Source organism: Symphalangus syndactylus, chromosome 13 (genome assembly GCF_028878055.3).
Source record: "Symphalangus syndactylus isolate Jambi chromosome 13, NHGRI_mSymSyn1-v2.1_pri, whole genome shotgun sequence".
Taxonomy (NCBI): domain Eukaryota; kingdom Metazoa; phylum Chordata; class Mammalia; order Primates; family Hylobatidae; genus Symphalangus; species Symphalangus syndactylus.
In genome coordinates this window covers 94,143,287-94,157,388 of record NC_072435.2, presented here as the reverse complement: position 1 = coordinate 94,157,388, position 14,102 = coordinate 94,143,287, and the positions used below count along the sequence as shown (strand labels likewise).

Sequence of the window (14,102 nt, the reverse complement as noted above, 5' to 3'; positions counted from 1 at the left end):
TGAGGCTTCCTGCAGCATGGTGCCTGTTCAGAAGGTGCAGCCCCTCCTTCTCAGCATCTGCCTTCCTCCAGGAATTTCTTCCCCTTCCCTCCCACAGGCTCTGCAGACATCCTGTCCCAACAGGCTTGCATGACTTCAAAGCGGCCTCCTCTGGTAGTAGCAATATCCAAAAGCTGGAAGTTTCCCAACCAGCCTCCCATCTGGTTTCTGCCCCGGCTGCCGTATTGCATCCTAGAAACCCTGGGACTCCCCCAGAATGCATTGCTCTCACGCCCCCGAATCCTTCCATCTGGAACTGTCTCTCCTCCTCCTCACCAGCCCCCACCTCCACTGTCATGGGGGAACAGCAGCAGGCATTTTTAACGTTTGCAGGGAGGCACCTCCCTTTGTGACCATGCAGTTCTTGTTTTCAGTCTTCTTTTGGGGGCCTACCCCTGTCACCCTTCTTGGCATCATCAGCATCCACAGGGATGACCCCTCCGGCATCTGGTCTCACAGTTCCCTGACAGTTTACTTTCGGGATCTTTCCCTCCGGCCCCAGCCATTCGCTCCCGTGTCCATCACTCATTACCGATCATCCCCAGGAGCTGCACCTCCTCTGAAGTCTTTCTTCCAACGCCACGCTCTGAGCCCTTGGTCCTCCCATTCAGCACTGACCCAACCCAACACACTGGCTCCCAGTTCTGTATCTCCAGCCCTGGGCAACCCCCAACTCCAGACTCACGTGGCCAGCTTCTTTCATATTTCCACCTTGATGCTTCACAGACATCTGAAACTTAGCATGTCCAGGACACAATTCCTGATTTTCCCCTCAAAGCTCTTCTCTCACCAACTTCCCCACCCCACAGCCACTCACCATGCAACTCAAGCCCAAAGTCTACAAGTCAGCCTGGATTCCTGTCTTCCCCTTACCTCTGTATCCAGCCCATGAGCAAATCGCATCCACCTTACCCCTAAAATATATCTCAGTCCCGTCCACTCTTCCCCACTTCCTCTATCTCTCTTCCAGTCAGGGCCACTGCCACCTCACCCCGGGCCTATGCAGTATAGCTCCTTGAGACTCCCCTCCCCACACAGCAGAGATCAGTCATGGCACCCTCTGCCCCAAGTACCCAGAATGCAGTTTCCCACCACAGTCCTCTGTGATGCTCAGGTCTTCCCATTCCTTGACTATATAATGCTCACTCCTACCTGAGGCGTTTATGCCACCTGCTCCCCACACCTAGAATATCCTTCCCCGGTTTCTGCATGGCTGACTTCATCTTGTCATTCAGGTCTCTGCTACTTGAAGAGGCGGATGTCCTAACCACCCAATCTGATGTAGACACCCAGTCACCTTCAAGCATGTCATCTGCTTTTAATTCTGTGTAGCATTTATTAATTGAGGGTTTTTTATTGTGGCTTGTTTATTGTCTATCTTACTCCACAAAAATGTAAGTTTTGGGCTGGGCACAGTGGCTCACGCCTGTAATCCCAGCACTTTGGGAGGCTGAGACGGGCAGATCACGAGGTCAGGAGATCGAGACTCTCCTGGCTAACACGGTGAAACCCCGTCTCTACTAAAAATACAAAAAAAAAAAAAATTAGCTGGGCGTGGTGATGGGCGCCTGTAGTCCCAGCTACTCAGGAGGCTGAGGCAGGAGAATGGCGTGAACCCAGGAGGTGGAGCTTGCAGCGAGCAGAGATCGAGCCACTGCGCTCCAACCTGGGTGACAGAACAAGACTCTGTCTCAAAAAAAAATGTAAGTTTCATGCACACAGGGACCCCACCTGTCTTGTCACCACCAGGACCAGGCCCGTAGCAGGTGTTCAGTGAATATCTGTGGATGATGAAATGAGGGCCTGTGGATGGATTTCACAAACATATCATCTTTGAGATTGATTAGGCTGTTAAGTATCCAGGAATTTGCAGAATGTTTTAAAGATTATCTCTTAGACTATTGTATTCATTCTCATGTGGGCTGAATAAATCTGTTCACAGCAGGTGCCTCTATCTGACCTCACCCTGGTCCCCATAGGCCTCTTCCAGAAGAGCACAAAGGGCTGGGTGGCATAAGAGCTCATAGAATATTCATCCAGACACCTTCAAGGGAAATAGGAAAATATACAGTGAATAATACTGATGTTATTTATGTGCTTCAAGATCAGTCCCCCTCGACAGGCATTAGTATTCTAGTTCCTTCAGCCCCGGGTATTTCTTGGTAAGAAATATTCAGTGATCCCTAAGAACACGTGAGGTCCTCCCCACAACTTTATGGAGATACAGTCAAGGCACAGTAGAAGGCAGCTGCAAAGCTCATGGTGCCAGAGAAATGGGAGAGGCCTTCCCACAACCCCAGGCTCTGAGAAGAGCAGGCAGCTAGGACAGGGCAGGCAGACCTGGAAACAGCAAAGGAAGAGGCAGCCATGGTGTAGATCCATCCTGGGGCCGTTCCTGAGAGCGGACAGCCCGGCTCCGCCCCAGGAGTGGCCCTTTGTATTTGTATGCGCAGGGACAAAACCATTTTAGGATTTGTCTCAAGGCTCAGCCTGACTGGGCCCCTGCTCACCTCCTCACCCTAGTTGTCTGCCCTCCTGTTCCCCACCCTGCAAACTGACCCCGACCCCTCAACAACCATTTTCCCTTATCTCTGGGACTGTTTTTTATTGCTATGTGATATTTTGACACATGTATACAATATGTAATGATCATATCAGTAATTGAGATATCTATCTCCTCAAATATTTTTCTTTTGTGTTGAGAAATTATAATTCTTCTATTTTGAAATATACAATAAATTATTGTTAACTATAGTCACCCTACTGCGCTATCAAATACTAGAACTTACTCCTTCTGTTTAACCGTATTTTTGTACCTATTAACCAATCTCTCTTCATCCCTACTCTCCCTTCTTCACTTTCCAGCCTCTGGTAACCACCATTCTACTCTATCTCCATGAGATCCACTTTTTATAGCTTCCACATATGAGAACATAAAATATTTGTCTTTCTGTGTCTGGCTTATTTCACTCAACATAATGACCTTCAGTTCATTCATGTTGCTGCAAATGACAGAATCTCATTCTTTTTATGGCTGAATAGTATTCCATTGTGTATATATTACCACATTTTCTTTACCCATTCGTCCATTGATGGACACTTAGTTTGATTCCATGTCTTGGCTGCTGTGAATAATTCTGCAATAAACATGGGAGTGCAGATATCTCTTTGATATACTGATTTCTTTTCTTTTGTATATATACCCAGTAGTGGGATTGCTAGAATATATGGTAGCTCTATTTTTAGTTTTTTGAGGACCCTCCATGCTATTCTCCATTGTGCCTTTACTAATTTAGATTCCCACCAACAGTGTAGAAGTGTTTCCCTTTCACTGTAGCCTCACCAGCATCCGTTAGTTTTTGTCTTTTTGATAGTAGCCATTCAATAGTAGCGGGGGTGAGATGGTATCACATTGTGATTGGCATTTGCTTGTGCCTGATGATTAGTGATGCTGAGCATTTTTACCTATACCTGTTGGCTGTTTGTATGTCGTCTTTTTAGAAATGCCTGTTCAGTTCTATTGCCTATTACTTAATCAGATTGAGTTGGTTTTGTTTTTGTTTTTTATTTTTGTTTTTTGCTATTGAGTTATTTGAGTCCCTTATTTATTCTGGTTATTAATCCCTTGTCAGATGGATACTTTGCAAATATTTTCTCCCATTCTGTAGGTTGTCTTTTCACTTTGTTGATTGTTTCCTTCACTGTGCGGAAGCTTTTTCACTTGACGTAATTCCATTTGTCTCTTTCTGCTTTTGTTGCCTTTGCTTTTGAGATTTTACCCAAAAAATCTTTGTCCAGACCAATGTCCTGTAGTGTTTCCCCAATGTTTTCTTCCCGTTGTTCCATCGTCTCAGGTCTTCCCTCTAAGTCTTTAATCCATTTTGAGTTTATTTCTGTATATAGTGGAAGATGAGGCTCTGTTTCATTTTGTGTATAGATTATTCTGGGACTTCTGCATGTGCTGTTTCATCTACTTCAAATGCCCCCTCCTCCTGTCTTCAGGCAAATACTTGCTGGTCCTTTGGCTGTCCATTTAAATATTACCTCATTCTTTCGATACCATTTATTCAACAAGTATTTATTGTGTGTGCCTATTATTTATGGGGTTGCCAGGAGCTTTTCTGCGTTTTGGAGAAAATGGCAGTTATCAAAACAGACAAAATCCTGCCTCCATGAGCATACATGGTAGTGGAGGATGAACAAATAAATACGTGATGACGCATAGTGGCAATAAGTATTGTGAAGAATAAGGCAGAAGAGGAGAGCAGAAAAGTTGGGGTGCGTTTTGTAGGAGTAAACAGTAAAGGCTTCTAGGAATACAGGTGCCAATGGAAGTGGCATTTGAGCAGAGACCTGAATGGCATTAGAGCATGAGGCATGCAGGTGTCTGGAGAAGGGAACTCGGGCAGAGCAGGTGATGAGCGCAGAGGCCCTGGGTGTGGTATTGGTGGGCAGGAAGAGCAAGGAAGCTATGTGGCTGCAGCAGATAAATCAGGTGGGCAGGGGTACTGGAGGTCATGGTGAGGAGTTCGGGTTTTGTTCTGACTGACTGTGATGGAAACCACTGGAGAGTGAGAGCCGCGAAGTGGCATGCCTGATTCACCTCCTCCAGGAAGCCCCCCTGGCTCCCAAGGTGTGTGTGCCCACATGGTGCCCTCTCTTCCCCTCGTATCTCACCTCTCAGCACTGAAATCCGCCTCTGTCTGCTCCCCGTCTGTGCTCACAAGCGCACGGGCTGTGCCTTATTCACCATCACCCTCAGGGTGCCCTGCAGAGAGTTGGTATGCGGTAAATGTGTGTCCAAAGAGCGAGCCCGCGAGCCGCCTACACCAGCATCGCCGCCCCGCGCCTGGGGCGAGGGGCCTCGCGTGGGTTCGCCAGCGGCGTCCGCGTGCATGCGCGCACCCGCGCGGCGACCGTATAACAGGCATTAGCCTTTCTGTTTTAAAGCAGATCGACCCATCTGAGCAAAAGACTCTGGCCAATCTACCGTGGATTGTGGAGCCGGGCCAGGAAGCCAAGAGGGGCATTAATACCAAGTATGAAACCACGATTTTCTGATACTCGCCGTCCTCCTGTCCTTGCGGTGCCTTGCTCGCCAAGCAGTCCCGGAGCAGGCTTTCCTTCGCGCCTCCGCGTCCACCCAGCCCAGGAGGAAGACTGCTCTGAGCGTGTGGCCTTGTTACGGGCGAAAGGCCACTGGCCATTCCTGGGGAAGTTCTTTCTGCACCAGTGATGGAAAACGCAAGACTTTCCAGTCGCAACCCCTGAGAGGCGTGAGTTGAGATGGGTTTTCCCCGATGCTCCCGACTCCCCTCCCCACCACCTCCCAAGGTATTTCTGATGACTCCGCCCCAGTACTTGCTTTGCTTCATTTGGGGATAATACCTTTTCTTTAAAAAAAAAAAAAAAAAAAGTAAAGGGGATCTCTAATACTGCCTAAAAGTATGCTTTCACTGTCAGCAGTTTTAAAGGTGAAATCAGAGCAGCACTACCCCTCCCACCTCCAAAGCATCTGTAAAATCATTCTATCATTGAATATCGTTTAATGCAAAAGGACAAAAACAACTCCCGTGATATGATTGCCAGGAGATTCTGTTTCCCCATTTCTATATTTGTGGATTTTATCTGTAATCACCTATGTCAGAGAAAGAAAACCTTTCAACCAAACGATTGGTTCAAAAGGAAAGAATGATTCAAAACAGAGGAATTTATTATGCACAGCAAAATGTGTCTTGTATTAAATATTTTTATTAAAAGAATGTTTCATTAATGCATTGATAAGAAAACTAGGTTAGTTGTGAGGGATGTTTCTGGTTTCATTTCAAATAATTAAATTTCTACTGCTACTACCAAGAGGACTGGCTCAGTGGTGGCAAAATACTGGTGATGCTCCCTAGAGCAGGAGGCCCGGAAGTGCTGACGCAGCCATCAGCCTGCCAAGATTGTTTTTTAATCTTCACAGTGTTTTAAAGAACATGTTAAAAAAAAAAAATCTAGTGCTCCTGCTGTCAAGATTTCTGTCATGGAAACCTTGTTTGAGAAAGGTGTTAATAAAATTCTATTGCAAAAATTTCTTTTTCTAGAAAAAATAAATACAAAAAAAAGAAGAAATTCCAAAGTAATAAAACTTTTCTTGAGACAAACAAAAAAAAAGTTTGCTTACTATTTGATTAAATAAAATTTACTTACATTTCTTTAAGGTATTTTAATTTTTTAATGTCTCTGTGGAGTATTTGTATGATACCATAATGTATATTTATGTAGAATCAAATTATATAAACAGTACCAATATCATTATAGAAAAAAATAACATTTTAATGTATATTGTTCTAACAATCATATTGTGAATCATTTTGAAGTTCATTATAGCGATATTGATAAATTGTGGAATTGTCTTAATGTTTTTTTATTAACTGATATTATTTTAAACCTAACTGAGATGATCAGTTACATTCATCAGTTGGTGAGTTTTGAAGAATAACTACATTTTATTTCAAACTAACAAATGTATACGGTTTTAGTTCAGTGTTGAAGAATTTTAATACAATATTAAATTACTTGAACTGAACAGTTCCTTGTATATATTTTGCCTATTCACTGTTGATATGTATGTAGCAAAATGAGAGTTAAATAACACTAAAATATGGTACCAGGAGGCAATTGTATAGGAGCAAAGTTAATAGGAGCTTTGCTGAAACAGAAGCATATGTGTAAATAAGCTTGGGCTTCCAGTTATAAATTTTGTAATTTTTGTCATTATTTATATCCTATAAAAAAAACACACAAAAATAAAACAGAAGTTGTACAGCAGTGGTGCTTGGCATCGTTCTGTGAGCACCTTCCCCACTCCCATTTAGGAGCAGAACCAAAGGCCCAGCCTTCTCAGCATCTACAGCTAAAGGGACTTTTTTAATTGGCAAAATTGTTGAGAAAAGTTGCACAGTTCCAAGTTCAACCAGTCTGAGAAAGATAGATAGATAGATACACAGGCCTCTGAAACTTTAATTTTAACCTAAAGAAGCCCCCACTGCCTTCTTTTAAATATTAAAGCAGACTATAAGGAGGAATTGTCAAAACAGGCATCTCTAAAAGAGAAAAGACCACCAAACTGGATCACTTTTGTAGCACAGCATCGATGGTATGTTTGGAAAAACATTATCTACATGGTCATCAGTCCTTTCATTTTTTTCTACACATACAGCAGCCCCATAGACCAGAGCAGGGAAGGGAAAAGGAAGGGCTAGGCCTGCAGGGGGCAGATGAGAGTTGGCCCACGCATTGACGAAGAGATTTGCAGCTGATTTTCTTCAAGGGGAAATTTGACACATTGATAACTTCAATAACCATGGGCAGGGGGGTCATTGAATGCTGACATTACTCAAAAAAAGGACTTTTGAATTCAATTACTCCACTTAATTGTTTCTTATTAAATTGTATTCTATGATAAATTTGAGTGAATGAATCCTATGAAAATTATCACTAGTTAGTTCATTAATAAGTCATGGAAATGATTTTTCTCAAGACACACAAGATTTTCTCAAGTTGGAATACTTGGGAATATTGCTGGTTCAATGTTTGGATAAGATGGAGCAGAAGACAGGCTTGGATAAAGGAACACGTGGCCAAATCCTCAAAAATCAATAAAAATTCACACCTGGATTCAAGGTAGCATCACTCCTAATTACTTCTGAAAAGAAATGAAAATTTGATAAGTGATCTAGCCTCAAGAGAATTAGAATATAATGGCCATGTTCAGGAAATCCGTAAGAAGAAGACTTCTTTAAAAAAAAAAAAAAAAATTCTAAGTTCTCTTTTTAGATAGGCTAGTCGATCTGAAGGTTCGAAACACATTTTTTGAAATAAAGTTGGGTAACTAGCCAACACAGCCAGCACACAGTCTACATGCAGCAAGGCCCCACTGGCCCACCCCATACTCCAGTCCTATCTCCCCAGCAGCCAGCCCCACATTTACTGCTGTCCGTGCCTCTAGGCAAATGGACCCAAGCATCTGCCTGCCCCAGCAACAGAGTCCTGCTTCCCACAGAAACCGGTTCCAAAGCAGGCAGAGACGGTGCTTTGAACTTGCTCAGGCCTTTTGACCGTCACCATGCTGCATATTGTGACTCCGTTAGTAGCTAGGAGCTGGACCTTATTTTTGTGGTTGAAACCTGAGACCTTGGTGCCAACCAGGGAAATGCCAACTCCACTTAACTGTTTCTGTCTTCCGCTCAAGTCGGTCTACTTATTGAGAACTCACTCTGTGCTTAGTGTGGCATCACTTTCCTTAGAGTTGCTTCTGCAAAGATGGTCATTCTACAGCCAACATATTGCATTCAGTGTGCAACTCATCAAAAATCATAGCTACAAATTACTATTAAAACAACAGTTTTTGTTTTTCTCTCCAAAACCTCAGAGACCTATGTTTGGGGAAAAAAAAAAAAAAAGCTGCATGCGCATTTAACTTTCCAAGAGTAGTTAACGACCAGTGATGTGAAGACTTACACATCAGGCTGAAATAAGACATCCTTCATTTGTCATCTCCAATGGGGTCACCCCGGCGGAAGGTGGCGACTGCAGCCACGGAGGTTTAATCAGGGCTCCTAACTTGATTCAGACAGTGGAGGAGCGCGGGTATCAGATGACAGACTTCACGAGTACAGACGAGCTAATATGCATGTTCCAAGCCATGCTATTTAGAACATCTTGAAGTTCTGTCTCATCACCACAGTAAGAGCAAGAGATGGAGTCAGATTTTACAACCAAAGTCAGCTCACAATGTGGTAATAAAAACCATTCAAAGCAATTCATATTCAATACCCAATTTAATTGTCCTCTGGATGTCTCAGGGCCTCAATCAAGCATCACAACAGCTGCTCCCCAGGGAGCCTGCCTGCCTGCAGCCCTCCCTCTCAAGTGGCAGTAAGACACGTGGGAAGTCAAGAGGCCCCCAAGTAAGAGGCAGCATCAGCTGTTTTCTGACATTTGAGAGGCGGATTTCTCTCTGATTCTCAAAAGTGCATGCTCAGTTATCTGAGAGGAAAAAATCAATGCCAGTGTGCTGTGTTGAGTCAGGGGAGACTGAGAAGAAAGGTACAAGTGGATTCTGAAATCCCATTTTAGCAGGCCGTTTCTGGGGTGTGGGTTTGAGCAGGTTGCAAACTCACTTGCCTTCCAAGCCATACAGGTGACATGAGTGAGGGGGGTGGGGACTGTGCCTCATCTTAGGGGCAACCGCTGCTGAGTTCCAGCTGATTGTTGCCAGGCAGAAAGGAAGACCCTGGGTCCACAGATTTTCTAAGAAATCTGGATTTTCACGCAAAATCCTTGGGTTTTGAAGTGTTGGCAGCAAACCCGGTTTTAAAAAATAAGTGTGAGCCACACAGAACTCATCTGTGGGCTGGGTGTGGTCTATGCATCACTTGTTTGTGAACTTGTTTAGTAGCTTTATGACTTTCTGAGATTCCACGAAGCTTAAGCAACCTTACAGCTAGATGCCTGGTTACTCATCAGGAGAAAGAGTGTTTGTAGCTGGGGTGAGTGGGTGGAGGAGGCAGAGATTCAGGGGTCGGTGACATTTGTTGAATTGCTGTTATTCACCAGGTTTGTTTTGGGGAGTATCAGGAATTGAACTAAAGAACTAGTAGCAAAGACCAGCAATAACAATGTCTTAAATGAGGCAGGGGTTGAATTTTCCCTCATGTAACATGAACTTCAGAGATAGGCAGTACAGAGCTGGAATTGTAGCTTTATGATATCATTGAAATCTCAAGATCCTTCTGTATTTCTACTCTGCCATCCTTTGGAAGTGGCTTTTAGCCTCAAGATTGCCTCATTGTCACAAAATGGCTGCTGGAGCATCCTCCAGCACACACATATTCCAGGCATTAGAAAAGACGGTAAGGACCATAGGATGGAAGCATTGTCCAGCTGAATAAGACAGACTTTTAAGAGCTTTCCTGGAAGCTCCACCCCACAACTTCTGCATACAGCTCATTGGCCACCCCTATGTAGGAAGATGGAAAATGTGGCTGCAATTGTTAGTTTTAGCTGAGCACACTGCAGCCCCCAACAATGCAGGGGTTGTTAGTGAGGAAAAGGGGGAGATTGGACATTGTGGTCATCACTGGCAGTGTCTACTACAGTGGGAATCATCACAGTAATAGCTAAAAGGCAAACACAAGCACACACAGGTGGACACTTGAACAGAGAAAGCAGTGCCTGTAAGAGGGATTGCTGATCATCCTGACAGAGCTGTTCTATAAATCAGCCACCAAACCTGAGCAGGAAAGATCCCCACAGCTGTGTTAATATGCACACCAAACATCTGTGCTGCCCAGCAAGCTCCTGAGAATGTTATGGGCAGAGCAGGCACAAAGGGGCATGCTGCATTGGCAGACATCGCAGCACCACGGGCTGTGCTAAAGGAGGAGACTGGCAATGACTTGGTTGGGCATCAAGGGTGAGAGTAGAGGGCGCTGGCTCTCAACCTCCACTGCACACTGGAATCACCCGGGGAAATTTAAAGACTCCCTAGGAAGTGAATCCTTGAGGAGATTAACCCATTTGCTCAAGTCATACAGCTGGAAAGTTAGTGTAGCTGGGGTTGAACTTAGATCCACTTGACAGCAAGAACCACACACATACCAGCACACTCCCAAGCTACTGGCCCCAGCAACAAGCCCAGGGTCTTTTCTCCCCTCATTCCCAGTCCTCCTTACCACTTGATGGGTGTATGCATCACCCAAAGAGAATCAAGTTTGGGATATTTCAAAAGAAAGCAGGTGACAGCTTTCCTGAGCAATGTCTGTCTCCTAAAAGCCAATGGCCATAAGGAGAAGGAGGTGGTAGAGGAGGGTGGCTGGAGCAAGGTGTCTGCCATGGAGCAGAAGCAGCAGGGTCCCAATTCGTGAATCATAGAGATTTGGGCAGTACAGGAATGGGGGTTTGTAACTGGGACAAAAGATAAGTATTATGCTGTTTATTGAGATCTATGTCAGATTCTTGACATGTTTTTCTATGCCCCACAAAAGCCTTGTACATTAGGTTCCCTATTTGACCAATCAGGAAAGTGAGGCTCTGAGAGGCTGCATCTTTTCAAATGAAAGGCAAAGGAGAAGGGGGGAGATGAAATCAAGATGGCAGAAGAAAGCACACACTAACCCAGGCCTGCCACTAATTTGAAATGAATCTCTTAAGAGTTTCAAAGTAGAAACAGGCTTCTCCAAAGGGAAGGCAACAGTAGCTCTGCTACCTTCCCTGCTCAATGCCTGAATCATCCGAGAATCGAGAGCAGGTTGGGCAGTGGCCAGGTGCTGGCAAATCCAACGCATTCCCCCCACCTCTCCCATCCATTGGCTTCTATCGGAATGTTCCTGCTGCTTTTTTCAAAGAGCAATCTCTACAGGCACAGATACAAGTTAATCAGACTACCAAAAGTAGAAGCTCCTTGGGAGCAGACAGCATCTGGTGTCTTCTCCGAGAGCTTAGTAGTGATGCATCTGTCCTGATGCAAGTGAGTAATGAATGAAATGCAGAACTGAAGTGATGCTCTTGGACCCTCTAGCCCAGGGGCTTCAATGAGAAGGTACAGGGAGTGTTACCCAGTGGAGCAGAAGGCCGTGGACCAGAAACCCAGTTCCACCACTTTGCTGTGGGGCCCTGGAAACCTAACCTCTCTGCATCTGTTTCCACACCTGTGAAAGAGAGATAACACCTTGCAGCACTGTTATGATTCAGTTAAATAATGTATGGAAAATGACCAGCCTGTGGGCTTGGCACATAAAAGGCCCTCAAAAAATAGTAGCTTCCTTCCTTCCTGCTAAAAGACTTGGTGTGTCTCCAGAGGTTAATTGACAGCGAGTAGGGCAATAAGCCCAAGATGAAGGGCTTAGTGAAGGGCTCACTGCTAATTGAAGGTGAATATAAGAACATCTCCAAAACCATCACATAAGCTATTGGATGACCTTCCCCAGCTAAAGAAACCAAGCCTTACGACCCCTAGGCTGATGTCATCTGCCACTAAACCCAGGAGTATTCTACTTCCAGTTGTAACTGACAGACGACTTACAAGCCTAAGAGTCTTGGCCTTTCTATCTATAAAGAATAGCAGATTTGGATTCTAGCCCTGGCTTTGACACTGATTAGCTGCTGGGGTTTAGTTCTTCCTCTAAAAACTGAAACTGCAGTCTGCAGATCCACTCAACTTCTGTGAAGATAAATGAGAGTTGGGCAGTGCCTCAAGTGGAGCGGCGATAAACATTTGAATGAATGCGAACGTGTGCTCCTCAGAACAGCAGGAGTCTCCACTCACCTGCTCAGGGTTTTCAAGTTTGATCAGTTGCTCTGAACCCCCAGACCCAAACTCAGGCCTCGACCACCCTCTCTAGTTACATATTCTAGCCCTGGGTGATGGAAATTACAGAGGCAGATTTTTCTATTCATTTCTATGTGATAAGGAGCATTCCCAGTTCTGGGGGCCTGACCTCATAAATGAATTTACAATGAACACCAGTGACTCATTTTCCCGAATCTTAATTGAAATGAAAATTTCCCAAATTCTGGTTTTCTCACATCATTTGACTCAGGAGCAAGTCATTGTTGATGCCAGATGACTTCAAAGGCCTGGTCTCTGCTACGTCTCAAATGTGACCCCCTTCTTCTGCCCCTCTCATGTGGGGCAGAAAAACATGTCACGAATCTGACATAGATCTCAATAAACAGCATAATACTTATCTTTTGTCCCAGTTACAAACCCCCATTCCTGTACTGCCCAAATCTCCATGATTCACAAATCATGGAGTAATTCTTCTATCAAAATACAGTAATTCTTCTATAGTTAAACTCATAGCCCAAGAGCAGCGGATTTTCTAATTCAGGCATTTTAATAACTGTATAGTATATCCATGGTCCTAAGGGGAGAGGTTATGAGCAAGGAATGTATTCCAGTGACAATCTTCAGAGGCTAAGAAGTATTAGAAAATCATTTTCTCCTTCGCTAAAGGTCAGTGAGTAATTATAATAGAAAACGTTTGTGGAATAATAGATGGCCATACTTGCTGACTTAAACACTCCAGGGATACGTTTATTCATTTTATATAATTTGGTAGCAAACCTCTTTTGTCCAAGTAAAGTTTTACTTTCCCCTAATGATGTTTCACAGAAAAAGGCCAAACTAAAACGGCAAGATAAAATGCTGGTGATATGCTACTTCGTCATTTGACAGCCTCACGATATCCTTATGGAAAGGGAGAACATAGACTGTGTTATGAACACGTGGGCAAATTCATCCCATGGAACTCAGGAGATGAATTCCAGTCATCCAACAAGTGTTTACTGAGGCCCTCATTGCAATGCTAGGCTCATGTTAGACTCTATACAGTCCTGGCTTTCAAGGAGCTTACGATTTACTGGGGGACCTCAATAAGCAAGCAGTTCCAAAACAACAAAAGCCATGACAGAGAAAAGAGAATGCTAGGAGAGGGCAGGGCAGCCCTTCAGCTCTTGAGGGTCATCTCAAAGAATTTGTGAAACATAGGGAGTAAGGGGGGAAAAGAAAATCGGTGAGAGGACAGCATAGAGAAAACAGCGTACACAAAGCTACAGAAGAGAACTTGGAGCAGGTCCAGGGTTTAAACAGAAGTGTAAACACAATTACAGTTTAAACAGAGAAGTTTAATGTGATTCAGATGAGTGCTCTGGAAAGATCATGCAGAAGGGCACAACTGGAGGCAGAGATGGCAGCTGGGGCTGTTGCCAGGCAAAGAGGAGGGAGCTCAAATAGCATTGCAGAATGTCACCTGAGCGGTCTCAGTGCAGGCAATGAGATAAGTGCTTCAGGAGCTTTATCTCATTAAATCCTACAACAATCCGGAGGGAGGAACGGATCCTCATTTTCCAGATAAGACAACTGCTGATACTGTCCTGTTTTCTTATCATCTGTTGTCCCCATGATCTCTCAACAACTCAAATGTATTTATTTATTGCTTCCTCTGCTGCTTAAAACAGTGCTTGGCACGTAGATGCTCAAGGAGTACAGGACAGGTGGGTGAATAAGCAGACTG

At 44.3% G+C, this 14,102-nt stretch overlaps 1 protein-coding gene across 30 annotated transcripts in view; it reads left to right on the top strand.

The window, feature by feature from the left end:
• The window catches only part of ANKS1B (ankyrin repeat and sterile alpha motif domain containing 1B), a 1,261,284-nt gene that overhangs the window by 1,245,094 nt on the left and 2,088 nt on the right, over nucleotides 1-14,102 (top strand). For 12 of the 30 annotated variants that reach the window (XM_055238630.1, XM_055238633.2, XM_055238635.2 and 9 more), the window contains one exon: nucleotides 4,990-6,852. The exons of 8 other annotated variants lie outside the window; for them this stretch is intronic. In XM_055238630.1, the coding sequence (XP_055094605.1) occupies nucleotides 4,990-5,100 (111 nt within the window). In that variant the 3' untranslated portion in view covers nucleotides 5,101-6,852. Of the gene's footprint in view, nucleotides 1-4,973; nucleotides 6,853-14,102 lie in introns of those variants that run through there. 10 more of the 30 variants (XM_055238634.2, XM_055238631.2, XM_055238643.2 and 7 more) reach the window with 2 other exon arrangements.